Source organism: Hipposideros armiger, unplaced genomic scaffold, assembly GCF_001890085.2.
Source record: "Hipposideros armiger isolate ML-2016 unplaced genomic scaffold, ASM189008v1 scaffold_131, whole genome shotgun sequence".
NCBI lineage: Eukaryota > Metazoa > Chordata > Mammalia > Chiroptera > Hipposideridae > Hipposideros > Hipposideros armiger.
Genome location: NW_017731481.1, coordinates 1,952,654 through 1,972,601, shown reverse-complemented (window position 1 = coordinate 1,972,601; position 19,948 = coordinate 1,952,654). Strand labels below are relative to the sequence as shown.

At 42.4% G+C, this 19,948-nt stretch overlaps 2 protein-coding genes across 4 annotated transcripts in view; both read right to left on the bottom strand.

Annotated features, from left to right (window-relative positions):
• POLB (DNA polymerase beta) overlaps nt 1-4,655 on the bottom strand; it is a 32,698-nt gene extending 28,043 nt beyond the window's left edge. The window contains exons 1-3 of the mRNA XM_019649241.1: nt 4,435-4,655; nt 4,009-4,066; nt 1,449-1,515 (exon numbers count right to left, since the gene is read on the bottom strand). Of these exons, the coding sequence (XP_019504786.1) occupies nt 1,449-1,515; nt 4,009-4,066; nt 4,435-4,495 (186 nt within the window). The 5' untranslated portion in view covers nt 4,496-4,655. The remainder of the gene's footprint in view (nt 1-1,448; nt 1,516-4,008; nt 4,067-4,434) is intronic.
• Nucleotides 4,656-8,696: 4,041 nt separating this feature from the next.
• Nucleotides 8,697-19,948, bottom strand: part of IKBKB (inhibitor of nuclear factor kappa B kinase subunit beta) — a 50,093-nt gene continuing 38,841 nt past the window's right edge. For 2 of the 3 annotated variants that reach the window (XM_019649277.1, XM_019649279.1), the window contains 8 exons: nt 19,790-19,941; nt 19,577-19,638; nt 18,382-18,491; nt 17,086-17,135; nt 16,876-16,975; nt 16,518-16,665; nt 13,516-13,643; nt 10,624-10,840 (listed from right to left, as the gene is read on the bottom strand). In XM_019649277.1, the coding sequence (XP_019504822.1) occupies nt 10,639-10,840; nt 13,516-13,643; nt 16,518-16,665; nt 16,876-16,975; nt 17,086-17,135; nt 18,382-18,491; nt 19,577-19,638; nt 19,790-19,941 (952 nt within the window). In that variant the 3' untranslated portion in view covers nt 10,624-10,638. Of the gene's footprint in view, nt 9,324-10,623; nt 10,841-13,515; nt 13,644-16,517; nt 16,666-16,875; nt 16,976-17,085; nt 17,136-18,381; nt 18,492-19,576; nt 19,639-19,789; nt 19,942-19,948 lie in introns of those variants that run through there. The other variant, XM_019649278.1, reaches the window with a different exon arrangement.

The following is a 19,948-nucleotide window of genomic DNA, read 5'->3' as shown; positions in this document are numbered from 1 at the left end:
AGGCTATTTTCTATACCTAACATTAAGGAATAAAAGGCTCAACACACACTGTGGAAATTTTGGGTTTCTAGAATTATTGAAAAGCACTCATATGCACCAGAACGTCTGTTTTAAAACAATAGTGAAAAGGAATAATAAAATTTTCATATTAAGTCCAGTCTTATGCAAAAGGAATTTTGGGTACTTTTGTGTTCTTTCTGGGATATATCAACTCAGATTTGGGATGATGTACATCAGAGCTTGATAGAGGTTTGCCTCTAATAAATGAGCAGGCTATTTGTAATTAACATAAAAAAGGAAATTAAATGGTGAAAAAAGGGGAACAGAATGGAAGCAGAAGTGGCTCCTGAAGTAAACACTGGGTCAGTTCACCAATGGAGAAATTCAGAATTAAAGTCTAATGTATTTATAATTTGCTTGACTAGTCTATTTGGGGGAGGATATAATGAAGTTGAGAACTATTTATGGCACAAAGGATTTAAAACCTATACACCAGATCATGATTTGTATTGAGTGATAAATTCAAGGCGAAGGTATGGTACATGACTACTGTGGATAATCTGTCACTCAATCATAAGTACAAGGTTTATGGTAATGTTAAGACTTTGAAAGATGAAAATATAAGGACAGTTATAGTTTATACTCTGAAGGCTCTCATGAGAAAATTAAGGACAATCAAATATTAATACCTAAATTCTAGAGGACTTTTATGAAACACAAATGGTAAAGAATAATAGAAGAAGGTGATAACGAGCAGGATCTGGACAAATCAAAAGCCATGTCAGTTTGACGTCTTTAAGAAAAATGAATAAGATATGGCCCTTAATTTTAAGGAACTTAGAGACTTTTAGTGAGATTTAGATGAGCGAGAATAATCTGATTATGAATAGGTAAATTTTCCCAGGATATTCTTAGCAATATTATCACAAATTACCAAGAGATGTGACCCTCTAGAAATTGTAACATTACTATTATACAGGGCTTTATGGAAATTACAGAGGATAGGACTACTTGCCATAACATACATATGAGTTTAATCATGTGATTATTAGTAGGCAAGATTCTTTGGGAACACTAACTCACGTAAGTTCCTATACCTGGGGATCAGAAAAAGGTAGCTGGGGTACAGACATGTTAATACCACTCTGTCACCATACTCTCCTTCAGGACTACACTCAAGCTGAAAATGAAAGTGAGTACATGTATATAAGGAGAAAGTGGAGAATGAAAATTGTAATTATATACATTTAAGTTTTTTTAAATCCACCTCCTCACCCAATCAAAACACTTTGAGCTTGAAAAAGTATGTTTGAAACAGCATAAATATTATTCCAAGAAATCTGCCTGTGTGGGTCAAGGCAGATTCAGGGAGGCAAATTTAATTTTGTGGGAGTCTACCAAATTTGTACATGTGTAAACTCTTCGATCAACTTGCTCATTAAACTTACCAATTTCTTAGCTTCTGCTCCACTCTTTATTTTATGTGGGTACTTTGCTATCACAGATGCTGCTTTTCTATAAGAAAAAAAAAGGAAAACCAATTAGAAATAGAGCAAAATCTTCATTTTTCTTAAACTATACACATACAAAAGAAAATATACAACTTAAACTTTCACCAAGATAATTAATTTTCCATATTCATGTAAAACTTATTAAAAAAACTCAGATGAGCTGACAGGCCAACTACCTCTCTAATTTTTAGAAGTATATCTTGAAAATCCTCACATTTGAGGATAATATGATTTTAATTGTATGTGTAAAACCAGGAAGATAGGAAACCAGTAGCTTCCCCTTTTTGGGATTAAGTGGAAAGTATCATTGGGCCTTTTTTTTAATAGCTAGTTTTTAGAAATTATTCATAACTCTCTTTCATAAAAATTTGTCACCTAGTAGTATTCAAACTACTAGATACCCAATCGGCTTATGGATGGCTTTTTTTTTTTTTTTAAGAATTTATTTAGCAATTTAGTCAAGTGGCTTTACAGCTATTATAACTAAGGAACAGTATGGATGAACATTTTTAAATTCATTGTCTAAAACTGCATTCCCCTAGGTCCTTATTACCAGTTCTTTTTTTCTCTTTTCCATTGCTCATATTTCAGTTCCACATAAGACAGTGACTTGTGATTCTTGCCCATCTCCACACATATTTGGCTCAGGAATCCAGTGACAGATTAGGTACACCCTGGGAGCCAACGGATGGTATCCTGTCTAATTTCAATACTAAATGTACTTCAGCATTAATGCTGATAAAAAGTCATCATACATCTAAGTCAAAAGCATAAATATTGGATAATCATTGGAGTCTTAGTTTGGAGTCTTAGAGTCTTAGCACATATAAACCTTTAGACTTGAATTTCAACTTCTCTATTAGCTTAATACTGATGACAAGTCTGGAAAGGCAGGTTAAAGGCAGTTTGTGGAGGGAATTGTTTCAGTAAAGGCAAGTCATTCCAGATAATTGGCACAATGGGGCAATGCCTGAAATGGAAGAGTTAGATCAGGAAAAGCCTTTTGTATGCCACAATGCATTTGGGCTTTATCAAGGTAAAGAGGAAATATTTAATTATTTAATATGGAAGAATAACAAGATCACATAACTATTTTGAAAAGAATACTTTGGCCACAATCAAGAGAAATGTATATAGAGGAAGGGAGGAGCATGCAGGGTGGTACCTGCTTTTCCAATCTTATTTTCCACTCAAACAATATCCCTTAGCCAACTGAATTAATGACTTCCTAGAAAATGTTATACCCTTCAGGTCTCAATGCCTTGGCACATTTTGTTTCCTTTCTCTAAATTGTTCTTCATCTCACTTACCCTTCATGGACTCCTTCAAGACTAAAACCTCCTCTTCTGAAGCCTGCTGTGACTCCAATTATAGGGTTAAATAGCTCTCTGATTTCTAGATCCTAAAATGTGTGGATCATAGTACAATTAGTTTACATAGGAAGTCACAGGAGGTTAAAAAAAAAAAGGAGGGTGTGTGATCATGTTTGAATTATGCTGAGTGGAAAGGGAAGGAGGTATAGAGATAAAGGGAATATAGGCCTAAAAATCTGGAGAAAAGCCCAGTGAGATAGAGATTTAGTCATTAACATACCCAGTCCACAAAGCCACCATGAATGGTAAGATTGCCAGGGAAAAAGTATGAAAGTAAGAGAAGAGGGCTAAGGGTGGACCTGTGGGGAACATTAAAAGGTAAGATAAAAGAGGAGGAAGAACAGAAGATTGTGCCATCACAGAAGTCAAGAGTAAGACTTGAATGGAATGAGCTAGTTGTGAATGTCACTGAGAGTCCAATAAGATGAGATGCAGGAGAGAGCGTTTTCAGAAGAATAGTAAGATATAAATTATACTGCAATGAGATAAGGCATGATTAGGGATGAGGAAGTGAGGAAGTCCAGGGAAGGAACAGATTATTTAGGAGAGTTCACTGTAAAGTGGAAGAAAGAAATGAGGTGCTAGCTAGAGGGAAGTTAAAAAGATTGCTTCGTTTTTGCTTTTAAGGGCTGAAGGATTTGGACATGTTTAATAGGCTAAGGATCAGAACCAGCTAGACGTGGGAATAATGTCTAGGATAAGGCCATTGGTGAGATGAACAAAAATGGGACCCAAAAAGGTGACAGGATCAGCCACAGACCAACCAGATAGAAAAAGGTGATTCCTTGAACCACATCTATTTCACAGCACAGACCTCATCCACTGTTTTTCATTACGGCTTTTAAAATCAAACTGTATTTTTAATAATTCACGTTTGATAACGGGAAAAAATCTGTATCAGCCCATTTTCAGTCAGGATTGGGAACTGATCAGAATTGTTCCTCCAGCGGTCTGCTCGGGTTCTCCCAGAAATATTGCTGGAAGGTACCACCAGAGTCAACACCCTCAGTTCTTGCTTTTTTTCTCCTCTTGTAGATGGTCCAAATACCCACTGGACCCCTCAGCCCTTTTAACTGCCATACATCCCGGAACGCATGCCACCAGAGAATGCTGCACCATCCCACCTGTAAGCATTGTACTTGTGGATAGCTTGGTTCACGTTCTTCTCAAAGTTTGCGAGTTCTGAAAAGGTAACAAGAGGCTCAGGTGAACAAGAACCACGAGTAAACAAACGAGAGCAGAGTTTCCCGGAAGGGGACGTAACAGCCTCCTTAAAGGACAGTGACAGACCCCCCCCTCTCGCCCCCAACCACCACCACTACTACACGGGCCAGGCCAAAGGCAGCCCAAGGGGTGACACGATAGTCCCCAGCAGTACTAACAATGAGCCACCAGCCACGGGCGCGGAAAGAAGATCAGATCCGCGCGGAAGACCACCTGCTGCGAGGGGCCGATCGCATTCACTGGGCTGTCGGGACGGGAGAGAAGGTAGGGAAGGCAATGGGGTGGGAGGAAAGAAGAAAGCCAGCGGCCCCCGGCGCGGTGCTAACCTGTGAGCATGTCGGTGATTCCCCCGTTGAGCGTTTCCTGTGGTGCCTTACGTTTGCTCATGGCGGCCTGCACCCGAGAACCTCAGAGTGCTCAGAGCCAGGGACTGGCCCCGTCTCCCAGCTTTAAGGAGGGGTAGGGACTTGGAGAGCCGGGTAGGACCAGCCCAGCCCCGGCACAGCCAGTGCAACCCGCTGAACAATGGCTGCCTCTGACAGGAGGCGCGGCGCGCGGCGCGCGTGGTGACGTCAACCTAGGGCCGGTGCAAGGGGCGGGGCTCGGACGGCGCTACTTCGGTGTGTGAGAAAAGGAAACCGAGAGGTTGCAGGAGATCTGAAACGTGGATTTGGCTGGAGGAAGGTGGGCTACTCAGAATCCAATAGGGTTCCTGTGGAAAGACCTGGATTCTTACCCTAAGACATTATATGTTTTCCCAGTATATGTCTCTGAAATCCTCCCCCTACGAGGGGAAAAATAGGAGTCCGATATTGACTCTGAAATCGAACTTCAGATGGTGGCTTATATAAGGTGGAGGGGTGGGAGATAGAATATATGAGGACTGCTCTGTGTGCATATTATATGTACAGAATAATAGTTATTAATGCGTGACGTATTTTCTATGTGATAGGAGGCCACACCTGTATCATACTTATTGTCAAAACTTTCTGTAAGAACACTGGGGTGCAAAAAAAAATGTATACACATGACTTGTAGTCATCTTTTGTTGTCGGTATATATTGACTATTAAAATTTTAATAGTATTTTCCTTTCTTAAAATGTGTACACAGTTTTTTGGCACCCTTTATATAGTGCAGTCCACTACAATGAATATAGAATGCCACTACAATGGCGTTCTCCTGTACCAGGTGCAGCAGAAGTCTGGGATGAAATATACCACCAGTAGGAAAGCCTCCCATACAAAACTTTTTAGCAGATATGCCAACCAATGTCAAAATACTTTATTTTTTATTCCCTTGACTTTTGCGGTATGAGCCAAAGCGAAAAACACTAGGGAAGGAGAAGTACTTAACCTAGATAATGAGCAATGAAATTGTCATTAAAACCTGATGACCTATATCTAAGAAATTTACAGTTCTGCTTGAGAAATGAAAATGTGACATAAGCAATATTTTATTATACAAGTGTAACTCCTGGGGTTTATACTAAGTAGTCAATTCCAGGCAGTTGCTTTGTGTGTAAGTAAAATTAAAAGCTTATTACAAAATGATACATGGTTGCTATAGAAACAATCTGAAAAATGTATAAAAGGAGAAAATCAAAATCAGTGATCATCTAACCATCCAGCTTAACTGTAACCACCGTTAATATTTTGGGACATACATTTCCAGTCTTCTAATACCATTCTTTTAAAATTCCCATTATTTTTCAATTATGGAATAATGCTGTAGCTATAATTAGTTTCTTTGATTAGGTTGTACTTGTTTTTTTTTTTTACAATATCAGTATACATCTTTAGTTATGTTTAACTGGACATTTGTAATTCTTCTTTTGTGAATTTCCTATTCATATACTTTGTTCATTTTTCTAAAGGGGTAGTTGTCATTAGGTTTTTAAATATATTACTAATAACCCTTTTTGTACATTGTATGTTTTTGTAAATATTTGTCTTTTCCCCTTATTCCTTGACTTTTAATTTTATTCTGCAGCTTCTTAACTCCTTGATTTCCACCTTCATTTAGATATGAGTCATCTTAGTTTTTTCTCTGTTCTTTTTTCCTATCCAATCTCTATTCCTGGCTATATTCATATTATTTTGTTCTGAAGAATGATCATCTCTCATTAAATAAAAACGTTATTCACCTCTGAATAATGAAAGTTACGACTTTAGGGAATTGTGGAGTCACTTTTTATGAGTTTTATGCCAACTTAAAAAAAAAATCAGTGCCAGAAAATCCAAGGAAAATGATCGATTTTCTTTCCTCACCTTCTTGGACTGACAGGTAACACCAGATCCGCTTAACCACTCTCTTCTTGAAATAATTTGTTTTCAGTTGGCTTCTAAGATAGCACATGCTCTGCGTTTTCCTTCTTCCTTACTAGCCACAAACTTCTCAAGTTTGTTTTGTTTTTTGCTTTGTGTGTGTGTGTGTGTGTGTTGTTTCCCAGCTCCTCCTCCACCCTCCAACCTCCATGGGAAAGTGCCTCAGGTTTTGATCTTCTAGCCAGCTTTTCCATGTTGTCCAGTTTCACCTTTGTAAATGCCATATCTAACTTGAAGTCTCCTAAATTTGTACTAGTCCTGATCTCCCTTAAGCTCTAGTCCCATATATCAAACTGCCTAAAGGATAGCTCTAGTTGTGCATAATAGGAATCTCAAAGATAAAATGTCCCATAGAACTCTTGATTCTTGCTCCACTAGCTTCTCCTTAACTTTTCCCCATTCCAGTTAGTGACACTTTAATACATCCTGCCATCAGGCCAACACCCTAGGAGTCACACCGCACATCCAATCTGTTAGCAAGTCTTGTCTGATCTATCTCCAGAATACATATTTGAACTGGATTACCTCTCATCACCTCTACTGCCACTACCCTAGTCCAATCTACCATGATCTCGCTCCGAAATTACTGCCACAGCCTCCTCAGTGGGTTCCCTGCTTCTGCTCTTGTTCCCTACAGGCCATTCTCCAAATAGGAGAATGGGAGTTTTGAAAAAAAAAAATGTGTATCAGAATATGTCATTCATTTGCTTAACTACCTTCTCACTGCACTTAGAATAAAATCCACGCTCTTTTCCATGGCCTGCAAGTCCTAATGTGATCTAAGCCCTACCAATTCTCCTTAATTTCTTGCCACTTTTCCCTTTGTTTTTAAGTACACACACATCATTATTTAGTACACAGTGTACCTACTTCAGGTCTCTTCTCTTATTGTTCAGGCCTTTGCTTGGCTGTCTTCTTCTCATCATTCAAATCTCAGCCCAGTAGGCACATCCTTGTCACATTCCCAAACACCACTAAGGCACTCTCTATCCATTACTGTGTTTTATTTTTTCATAGCATTTAAACTATTTGAAACTTACACGTGTTACTTCCCTATTATCTACTCCCTCCTCTAACCTTCTGCCACCAATGTGGACGGTAAGCTCCATGACAGTAGGGAGTTAATTTTTGTCTGTCACCTAGAGGTGCTCAATAAGTACTTGTTGAATGAGTATCCTAAGTTGCAATTTTGCTGAAGTGTCAAATATTTCAAATTACACAGGATATGGACACACGTAATGTAAGATGGCTAATCATCCTGGGTTGGCAGTGACTGAGAGGTTTACTGGGATACAGAACTTTGAGGGCTAAATCCAGGAAAGTTCTGGGAAAACTGAAACAAGTTGGTCACCTAAGATTTGTCACCCTTTTAACAAATTGTGGTACTAACAAGATGTCATCGATAGGTTCTGCAACTTTAAGCAAAACGACATGTAACAAAATCAATTTTGTCATAGGCTGATTGATATAAACAAGAGTTAAGTTCCTATGGCATCTCATCAACATTGTAGTGAAATGACATTGAACAAAACGATGTTATTTGAGGACCTGCTATACTTTAATGTACCAGTTACAAGGTAGATCTCCAAGAGGCAATTAGACCATGAAGCATTTCTGAAACTTACTTGACCATGAAACCCTCTGCTGTATTTCCATGGAAGCTACTTTGTGAAATTACTCTCTTCCAACTTTCTTCTCCAACCAAACTTACCTATTTGTGATCATCTGAACTTGTTTTGCTTTCCTGCTTTATTTTATATAAAAGTGAAATTTTGTATGTCAGAGCAGTGCTAGTGCTATGGCACTGTTTCATCCAGGCACTATTCCAGTTTATAAAATTCTCCATTAAGTTGGATTTTGAGTTCGTAAGTCCTAACCACAGGACTTAAAAAAATGGATTGTGAAACCTTGTATAAGTGTTTGAGTCATGTTACAAAATATAGAAACTATTTTTAAAATAAGTCAATTTAATAATACTGCTAGATGATATGAGAGGCACGAACTCCCCATCTCACGACAACCAGACACATATGTCTGACAAAGGACAGAAGGTGGGCATTGTGGTCAGCAGGCTAGTTGTAGACAGATAACCTTTTCTTTTTCTCCATGACAACTCACTCCCAGGTAACCTTTAGGATCCAAAGGAAGGGAGTTGCTCTTTCATCCTGGCTTTAATGATTCATTCTGTGGTTGAAAGGACTACAGACAGGAGGAACTTAACATTTACCTACAACCTTGCTGAAGGGAGGACAACCACCAAAGTGTAGGTAAAAGGAAATTTTTAGCAGCAGTAAAATGAAAAGAGGAAGAGAGAGGATGGGGCCATGCCAAGTCCAAGATTTTAAAGTCTGTTTAAGAAAAGCCAAATCCAGTGAAACACTAGCTGTGAGGACAGGTGGATCAGGGTCTCTGGAGGACAGGAGGCATCAGGAGGGGACAGGGTGGCACTAAGTGCAGGTTATACTTTGTCCTGAAAGAGTCACGTTAGACATCTGTCCAGTGGTCTGTGGGATAACTGTACTTTAGGCACTTTTTTTCAGAGCAGAGAAAGTAGCTGCCGTGGCTTGGTCTCCGTATACATTCGTTCCTGGCATCAACGTTTGCTGAGCCTCTGTGATGGAGGACTTCCAGTGTGCAGACAAGTGTTGGCAGAGCCAATGGAGGGCCACACCCTTGGTCCACAGTGAATGTCACAACTTCTGGGGAAGTGAGAAGATCTCCACCTGGGCGCCAAAGATTGCTGGGACATCATTATAGCAGGGGCCACTGTGGGAGAGCATCAGGTCAGGCAGCCCCAACAGGTAATCCACGCCACCCATGCAGTCATGAGACCTGCTCCAGGCTATTCTGCTCTTCTTCCTCCGTCTGTAACCAGCTCCAGTCTAGAGACTGAAAGTCAACAGGCAGGTTAAAAATACAGCGGCCACCAATACACCTCAGGTTGTTTTTATTTTTCAGGAGGCAACCAGCACAATTTAGAAGGAAATTTAGATCCTTTCATTAACAAGTCTTCTTATTACAGGGTACCCTTGAGCTAAAGTTGACATATTCAAAACTATTATATACAGGATCTTTTCTTTGGACTGGCTTGGAGTCCTTGAGATTCTGTGACTATGGAAATTGGAAAGGCAATTTTAGTATGACTTGTGCTCACAGCCTTTATTTATTTATGCTCACAGTGGGTAGGTGGTACCAAGAGCAAATCTCAGCTATCAAATTCTAACCTCACCAAATGAAATGGCCTGATAAAACCTCCTCGTCCTCTGGCAGAGGTGCAAATTAGCAGTAAAAGGATAAAATATACAGTGCAAAGAGGAAAAAGAGCAGCAATAAAAGACACAGAAAACCCCAAGTATTGGAGAATAACACTTGAATAAATGAAAGGTCATTACAATTAATGGTATCCCCTCTGATTCTTCTGAAAACTGAGAAGTTAGGGGGAAGCTAGCAGGTGATTGTATTGGCAGGAAACGGTTATTTAAAGATCTGAGGGAATGACTTCCCTCAGTGTTCCCTCAGTGTCACTCCCAGCAGTGTTAACCTTTGTCTTAATGTACTATCATGACTAGTTTTTCTTCATGTTAGCTTCCCTAAAGCTAGTTCTACATACTACTAAGCTCTGAGTCCCTAAGAAGCGGGGCCATGACAGGTTCTTGCTTTATCCCTGAAGTCCAGCTCAGTACTTCCTCCACCCAACCTCAGCAGCAGTAAAAAAGTTGCAGGGGTGCAGGGGAAGGCCTCAGAATAGCATTACCTTCTTCATAAGGATCAAGTGTTGTAAGAATTAAATGAGATAATGCACATAAAGTACCTGTACCCATTTAATAATTGTTAGCATTATTATTGTGCCTAATAACAAATACGTACAGTTGACCCTTGAAAAACGCAGGTTAGAACTGCGCAGGTCCACTTAAATGTGAATTTTTTTCAATAAATATAGTAAATGTATTTTTCTTATGATTTTGTTAATAACATTTTCTTTTCCCTAGCTTACTTTATTGTAAGAATATAGTATATAATACCTAAAACATACAAAATATGTGTTAATCGACTGTTTATGTTATCAGTGAGGCTTCTGGTCAACAGTAGGCTATTACCAGTTAAATCTGGGGGGAGTCAAAAGTTATACGTAGATTTTTGACTGTGCAGGGGGTCGGTGCCCCTAACCCCCACGTTGTTCAAGCATCAGCTGTACTAGAAAATCCTAAGTGTGTACTAACATTGAGGAAACACTGGATTGCCTTCCCATTTTCTTTTTCTCATCTGCTGTAGAAAGGACGTGGGGTAGCTGGGGTTCACACAGGCCATTCATTACCTGTAAACTCTGGTCCTGTTCTTTCATGGTGTCTTGCATTGCACTTTCTAGTTGGCTCCAGAGAGTATGTGCTTCAGCCATCAGTTCTTCACTAAAGAAAATGATCGAATTATTAGAAAGTGGTATTATTTATTCAGAGATAATACTACTGTTTAAAATATATGCTAATGAGCTTTTGCCAGATTTTAAAAATTGAATAATAATTATTTTGGTTCTGTCTTAAGACACCTTGTCATTGACTAGTGATTTCATTCATGTAGTTAAGCACTTTTCAGAAGCCCAAATCCATCCATAAGTATTGCTGGTCACAATGTGAAAAGGCAAACAGATCCCTGCTTAATAAAAAGTCAAAAGTGAAAGAGCTCTTTCAGACTTAACTAGATAGCTGAATTTATTCTTTCCAAACTACTAAAATCTAAAGATATCTCCCAAATCACCCATTTTTCAATTTTTTTATTTTTTTTATTTTTTATAGCTGAGCCATCCTGCCACCTGTTGGCAGCTCAGCAGCAGCTCAGCTCGGGCTGGGCATCAAACTGCTGTTGCTCAGAGCTCACACTCTTGAGCGAGCTCTTAACCAACTGAGCCACTCGGCCAGCCCCCATTTTTCAATTTTCGAAATGGAAAAAAATATATAAACCAAGCAACTTCACCAGATTTTCACAGTTCTTTGAGATCTGCAGAAAAGCAAGTTCTGGGAACTGATTCTGTTAATCTGCGCGCGCTCTCTTTTCTTTGATAAGAAACACAGTGTCTTATCAAGAACGGGCCATGGTGAGATAGAGGAGAGTATAAGCCATCTCTCCTTTTCTAACCTCAGCTCTATGATGTGGAGAGACAGTCTGCAACCTGTGCTCTCAGGATGATGTTTCTAGAGCTTTGAGGATATCCTTGGAGGGAATATGACAAATCCAGGAAGACAGTGCCCTGGAACTCCTCTCACCTTGCAAAGGGTGATACTCTGATAGAAGGAACACAAGGCATTTTTTTGCTTAGCCTCATCTACGGGGCTGCTTACTCAGATAAAGGCTCAATGCCAGCTCCAGAGGGCAACGTAAGAGGCGCAAGACCTGGTTACTATCCTCAAGGAACTCATAGTAGGTTAGGGAGAGAATTAAGAACCTAAGGCCACATATGATTAAGTACCAAAACAGTAAGGCTATGAACTCCCCAAATACAGGAACAGGACTTCTAAAAACAGCTTTATTGAAATAAATTTACATACCATAAAGTTCACCCATTTAAAGTATACAGTTCGATAGTTTCAGTGTGTTTACAGAGTTGTACAACTATCACAATAATGTAGTCTTAAACCATTTTCATCACTCAAAAAGAAATCTTATACCCATTATCAGCCACTTTCCAAACCCCTTCCCCACCTACCCTAGGCAATCATTAATCTATTTTCTATGTTTATAGGTGTGCCTACAGGAACTGACTTTAACCACCTCCAGTGCCTAGGGCCTGGCACATAGAAGGTGCTGAGTAAATGCATATGGGACTGAATTAGAAGCAAAAAACCCCACATGTGGTCAAGAAGAGAACAATCCCTGTGTGCATGTGGGCTCAGGGCTTTGGAAGAGGTGAGAAGCAGATGTGCCCTCCAGGTGGGAGGACGGCTCCTGGGAAGGGCACCAGCCAGAGGCATGGTTCTCAAACTTGAGTGTGCATCAGAATCAGCTGGGACCTGTCAAACATGGACCACTGTGCCCCACCCCTGAGCTTCTGATTCAGAATCTGCATTTCTAACAAGATGCTGCTGGTGTTGCTGGTCTGGACCACACTTGAAGATAAACTGCGCTAGAGCAAGGAATTTGTCTGGGATCAGTAGAGCCACCTGGAGAGCCTCTGTGAGGTGGCTGTGAATGCCTGAAAGGCTCGGGCTGGATCCTCTAGGCCAGGGGTCACAAACTTTTGAGACGGAAGCACCAATCCTGTCCCTCACAACAATTTAAAAATTATTCGAGAGCCATAAAACAAATGAAATCACCATTATGCGAATAATATCCTTTAAAATTTTATAAATGAAACTATGATAGTTTTGTTTTCATTTTCAATTTTACTTCAGAGCCACATGTACGTACCCAAAGAGACGCATGTAGCTCGTGAGCCGCAGTTTGCCGAACCCTGCTCTAGGCAGTGGGAAGCCATTGCTAGTTTCTGACCAAGGTATAACTTCAAATGGCATTTTGTGAAGACTAATTTGACCAGTGAGGGCTTGGAGGCAATACAGACAGGAAGCAGGGAAGCAAAAAGCCTTGCCAGAAAGGGCTGAAGTGTTCTGTTCACTACCTCTATGGCCGTCGTCCAGGTGACAGGAGTGAAAGGAAGGGATGAATGGGAGGTGATGAGCGGCAATGGGAGGAAAACGGTAACTTGGTAACTCAAAGGAGTGGTAGGGTGAGAGGGAGGAGGCAAGAACTCAGGTAGGAGGAATAGGGCCCTCCCTGCAGGGAGTCTGGTTTTGAAGAACAGATAATTGTGGCTGGACTATATGACAGCCTGTGACTGACTAGCATTGTCAATATTCTCATTGAGCAGTTAGTAATCCAACCCTCAGACAAGAAAACTGTAGTTAGCAAGTTATGAGGTACTCTAAGACATTTGTCCCCACAGTGCCTAGCATATGGAACAAACACAAAGGAAAACTTGCACAAAACCATTAGACAGACAAAACGGTCTACCGATGATAAACATGCATTTCCATCCCATAACCTGCTGATGTGCCCCTGAATATTACACTTGGCACTACTGACGATGACATACCTTTTGTTGACTGACTCAGGTAAGCTGTTGGGTGCGTTAGGAGGCTGAGACATCAGCTGACCAGAGTGAGTAAGGCGAGAAGCATTCATGCTATCTGGGCTTCCACTGACAGGACCACGGACCTTACTCTAAAGGACAAAACCAAAAAAAAAAAAAAGACAAAAAAATTTTGGAGCAAAAGGATGATTCAACTTTTACATTCACACCATGTTATTTTCTCATGAGCCAAATGGCCACAAGACTCATGCTAGTCCTAGAGAAAATCAGTCAACACATCTATCCATAACGACAGCTGATAGTTTGTATTTTAGTTTAGAAAATGCTTCTGTATTCATAGGCGTACTTTCTGATAAAAGATTCTAAATATAAGAGATTTGAATTGCCTGTATTTGTAGGCTTTATTTCATTAGTTTGACTGCTTAATGAACTCTAACAAGGAAATTGAAAGGGAGATGTTTTTACTCTTTTCCAAGTAGGAGACTGAAACACACAAAAAGGTTATCAGTGACTGTGAATCGCCCATCTGTGGGACAGCTGAGAAGAAAACCAAGATATCCTGACTCCTGGGCTGCAGCAGCCACTCTACCTCAAAACCAAGAAGCTACACCAATGGCTCTTGCGCCAGCTACTTGCACCTCCTCACACCTGCAGCCCACAGACATGACGTGCAGCCAGTCAACCTTCTCAGCAACTGAAGCCACCTGTCCTCCCCGAGACCCCACCACACTCTCTTCTGTTGGCCTCGTCTACTTCTCACTGACCCCTCTCCTTGACCTCACTGCAGCCTGCAGTTCTTCATCCTTCTTGCCACTCAAGCTGTGGGACCCATCCTGGCTCCACATCCTCCCTCCCAGCTGAACCTCACGGTGCAACTTCAACCAGCCATTCAAGCACTCAGTTTTGCCCTGTTCTTGGTCCTTCTGCTGTGTCTTCCCTGCAGATTGTCCCCCATGGAGAGACCCAGTCATCCACCTCCTCCACTTCTGCCTGGGTCTGCAAGTGAGACAGGTGATCACTTCTGTCCTGTTTGGCTCCCTTACTCTTCCACCAACCTGTCCTGTGAGGATGGTGGAAGAGGCTACTCAACTCCAGCACCCACTGAGTGGCCCCTCGTGCTCAATGGTAAGGTCTGCCAAAGGCTCAAATCTGTTCTTCAGCAGCCATCAGAGTGATTTTTCTAAAACCCTAATGTGATCCTACGATCCCCATACTTACCTTCCTTCAGTATGAAAGGAAAAAACAAGTCCTGCCATGTTTCCTCTCTGCCTTCAAAATAAAGTGTGGCCTGAGTGAGCTAGCCCTTGCCTAGCTCTCCAATTCCGCCCCCAGTGATACCCTAACCCCACACCACACACACCTGCTTGTACCTCATTCCAGCCTTTTGACAGAGCAGTGTCTTTGTCCCGGAATGTCCTCATCTCCACCTAGCCCCTCCCGCCCACTCGTTCTTCAGGTGAAACGCCTCTCTGTGCACACTTCCTGTGGCTCCCTCGCCTCTCAGGCTGAAGCTGGTGTTCCTCCTCTGCGTTCATGCGACAGCTCATGCTACTCTAGCTGCTGTACGTCCTCCCCTCCCTAAACTGTCCTCATTCATTTCCCTGTCTGTGCCCCTTCCCCGATGATGAGCTCCTTGGGTCAGGCACCATGCTTTTTTTCCCCCCTCCCATATTTCCAGTTTTCATCACACTGCTGGGCTTATAGTCAGTGCTCAATAAATGTCGAATGGATGCAGATGGCATCTCAGGCCATCGCCTATGAATACCTCAACTTCCCTCTCCCTCTTAAATCTTCTCTGCCTCGTCACCTCCCTTCTTTTCCTCCTTACTTCCAGGAGGAAGTAAATGTTACTCACCCCTTCCCAAGGCCAAGCCTTCCACTCATGCTCATGATGCTGACCTTTCCATTGTTCTTAGGACCGGAGACTCAGCTGTCTCCTGGCACTGATACTATGAATTCCCGGTATACTTTGTCCTTCTGCTCGGCCTACACATATGCGCCAGTCTCCATGATCTTAACTACCAGCCATGTATCCCGCCTTCCACCTTAAGCAACTATCTTCCATCCCATTCTCCTCTCTGCTCTTAAAGGCTATCAATGACTACATGGCTCTCTTTTCAACCTCTTTAGCCCTTCTGCAGACTTCATAGTGGGGGCCACTCTCCATCAGCTCTGGTTTCCATGGCTTTTGGCTGGCTCTTTTCCTTTCTCTGTCCTGGGCTCTCTTTTTTGTGTTATGTTTTCTTTCTGAGCAACATTCAGTGAAATCACAGCTCCATTAGGATGGAGGGCGCAGAAAGTGTGAGTTACTATACTAAGCAGCAGACACAGATGAGGACCCATCACATCACGCTGACGTGCCCTGTGTTGGACTAAATGGAGGACCCCAACACGTCTGTCCATTCCTAACTCCAGGAACCTGGGAATGCGACCTTATGAGAAAAACGGTCTTTACAGACATAGTTAAGGTTCCCGAGATGAGATCATCCTGTACTATTCAGGTGGGACCAAAATCCAATGACAAGTGTTCTTATAAGAGACACCCAGAAGAGAGACATAGAGAAGAAGGCCATGTAACGACAGAGGCCAAGACTGGAGCAATGCTGCCATAAGCCAGGCAATGCCTGGAGCCACCAGAAGCTGGAAGACACAAGGAAGGGTTCTCCCCTAGAGCCTTCAGAGGGGGCCTGGCCCTGCCCACACCTTGATCTCAGACTTCTAGCCTCCAGAACTGAGAGAGAATACTTTGTGGTAATTTATAACAGTAGCCATAGGAAATGAATACATACATAAACAAAAACAATGGGCCTAGGCCCTAACTCTGCCCCTCCCTGTTCACTCTAAGCCATGGAGAAGAGAAGTGGAGACTGAGCAGCAGCAGCTGAGTGGTCTGTCAGTGGCTCTGTGGGCTCCCTTGTAGGGTGGTGACAGCTGCACAGAGGTGGAAAGGCCCAGGGAGGCTGGCCGACTGAGGGCTGCGGGCCTGGCTACGGGGGCTCACTCACACAAGCGATCTTCAGGAGATTCCACAGTTCCTTTTGTCGCTTCTCCTGAAGACGAACAACTGTCTTCTCATCCTCATTCATTAAACTCACTACCTCTTCCACCTTGGGCAACAATTCCAGAGCCTTCTGCTTGCAAACCACAGTTTTACTGTAAAAAATAAACAAGACAAACTCCAATGGCTTTTGGGTTGGAGAAAGTGGGAGAACATAATCCCTGGCAATTATGAATCCACTCAGCAGCTGCAGGTGTATTTTCTTCAGGTGGTTTAAGCACGTCAGAGCGGAGAGAGGAAATGGCCTCACTCAGCCTAGCGGCTTCTCCACATTGCATCTCGGGTAGGAAAGTTGGGGCTTATACCTGAGCTGCGTGTAGATCACTCGCACTTTCTTCTCAAAGGCTTGGATTGCCTGAAGTAGCAGCCGCACCATTTCCTGACTGTCACCCTCAGTTCGTTGGTCTGGAAAGAGGGGAGGAGTTGCACAGTTCCTCCAGGTGAATGGCAGAGAGTAGCAATGCCTCATACCTGAGATTACAAGGAATCCAAGGCAGGCATAAAATCCCACTTACCTCTTGGTTTTTCCCTTAGTCTCCTGTAAAGCTCCCTTGCTTGCTCTTCTCTGAAACACACAAAGAAGAAGCTATGTCTAGATTTGATGCCAAATAAGCACATTTGAAGCATTGATAAGCTACTTCCTGCCAGTGGAATTACTGATTTCTAGAAGTATGACTACAATAGGTCTTGACTGGAGAAAATGATGATAGGTGGTATCTATAGTAAGGGAATGATTGCCCTCATTATCAAAAAATCAAACATCTCCCAGGTGTAATGAGAGAGAATCTTAAGGAAAGGAGTCTCCACTCTGCCCCCTGGAATTCCTGTCCACTTGGCTTCCGCAACAGTGATTCCAGGTACCATCACTGGACCCAAGCCTGAAGAACATGGCTCTCCCTTGAAAACTCAAGCCTAAGGTAGACACAAACTGCTATCCCTTTTTCCCCCTTAACACAGTGAGACTGGCTAACATTTTCAGAGGTGACTTTCATTTGAAAACTAGAGGAGAATAAAGGATTAAATGATTCGAGAAAATGTATAAATAATCAGGTTGCTGATATTTGGGCTCCTGATCCTGAGAATCCTAGTAAAAGCATCAGAAGACACTGCAAGCCCAAATGAGGCAATTCCTGAGAGGCTGATGTGCTTCTTGCCTGCCTCCCTCCCGTCTGCACTATGGGGGCTGCATGCGATTGTGTAATTTCCTTGAGGTAGAGCTGCTCTGGCCTGGGTCCTCGTCCCTTCCCGGAGCCAAGGCCAAAGTCCTGATAAAGACTCAAATGAACAGTTTCCAGGTCCAAACTTCTAAGTGTTGCCAGGCTTCTTCTGTGCTCTATTTTCTACTCTTCGAGCCACACCTGGGTCAGGGTGGGCTGGACAAACAGCGACATTTGATACCCTGGTAAAAGCTCCTTGCATTACAGCCTTTATAGTTTATAAACTACTGCTCTGTGCTTTCTATTGGATTGTCGGAAAAGTCATGACGCATTTTTGCAACAAAAAACAGAAAAAATATGTCACGACTTTTCTGACAACCCAATATAAACTAATCCTCCCAAGTCTGGGAGGTCAGACAGTCCTTCTGGCCACTCAATAGATATGGAAACTCAGGCTCAGAGTGATGGTGATTTGCCTTGCTCATCATCTCTGGACCACGCTGATGACTGACTGGAGGGTGTGCTCTAGAGGAAGATGGTTTCACAGGGCTTCCATAATAACCACATGGGACCCCAACACACACATGGGAACTCCGGTTGGGGCTGCGTGTGTGTTGGGGACAGCATGTGGCCCCCTGCCCGGTTGGTACTCACAGGTCATCCAGAGTCCCCCCCTGCTTCCGGCCCATCGGGCTCCTCTGCAAGTCCACGATGTCCGTCTGCAGCGCCATCATCCGTTCCACTAGATGCTTCACTTCATCCTCCTGATGAAAAAGCTGCGCTGATGTCCACTGACATAATACGAGCACTCTGAGAGGCAAGGTTTTCGGGGAAATCCTCCAAACTCACTAAAGACTCTTGATTGACTGGCTAGAAGGAATATGGACTTTGTGGAGTCAGAATGACCTGGCTTTGGGTCTCGGGGCTACCACTTTCTAGATGTGTGACCCTTGGGCAAGTTACTTAACCCTGGATCTGCAGTTTCCTCCACCACAAAATCGGCTTCCAATAGCACCACTTTAGGGTTTACATAAGATAAGCTATGTAAGTAACTGGCATGGTGCCAGGCATCCAGAAGATGCCCTCTGCATATTCCTTCTCTTGTTTTACTTTGCCCACCCACTGCCACCCATGTGGGAAGGCCTGGACTCCTTTATTTCATAGATTATATACATGAGCGCCAAGATGGGTGGAGCCCTCACCATCTCTAGGTTAAATAAGGTATGTCTATATAATAGCCGCTTTTAAGCATCCATTCAGTACCGATTTATAGAAACAGACATTAAAACACAGAGGTGAAGGTCCTTGCCCAAGTTCACAGGGGAAAATGTTGAAGAAGTCCAGGAAAAGCCTCGGAGCCCAAGGTTCAATCTGTGTGAGGTTCACTAAGTCACACTTCCCTTGCCTTCATAATTAACATTTTTCAGTGGCATTTGATACACACTGTCCTAAGAATCTCTGCCTAGACCTTTCCTTCCCTATGGATTTAATGTCTCAGTAAAATTAGGCCAAAACCTTTTACTAGATGAAGTGTTGATCATTCTTCCAAGGCCCTTTCTAATAGGAAGAGGTCTAGGCTCCTCCCTAGGACACTTCACATTGTGTTCCTTATTCAAATCTGGACCTGCCCTGGCCACCTGTGTGGCTCTTGGCTCTGCCACAGTGGGGCCCCCTTTACTGGCTATTTTCCCAGACTCTTTCCAGAAAGTCCTCAAGTCAAAAAGCATGGCGAGAAAAACTTGAATTCTGACATGTAAGACTGACCTAATATTTGAAGAGAAAGTGGAAAATGGAAGAAAAAAGCCTCATCCCCCTTGGTAAGGATATAACCCTAAAATGAGTCTCCTACCCGCCCACAGAGCTCCACAGCCTGTTCCATTTCCCTCCAGGCCAGCAGCAGTTTATCTGATGCTGGAAAAAAAAATGTAGGAAAAAAAATGAAAAACACCACAAAACCAAAACAGAAACAAGCAACTCAATTATAAAAAAACAAAAGAAACCTCAGGGAAAGAAAACAAGAATGGAATGGTCACTCAAAACTCATTGCAAAGAGTACACTCACTGATCCCAAACTCGGTTTGTTCACTATACTTCTCCAGGTCAATCTGGATGCTGGTCTTAAAGAAATCCAACTTGGCCTTGAGCTGCTGTGACATGGAAGCCATGGAATTCTTCATCTTGGAGAGGCAGCTGTTATTCCGGAGGAGATTCATCCTGCAGG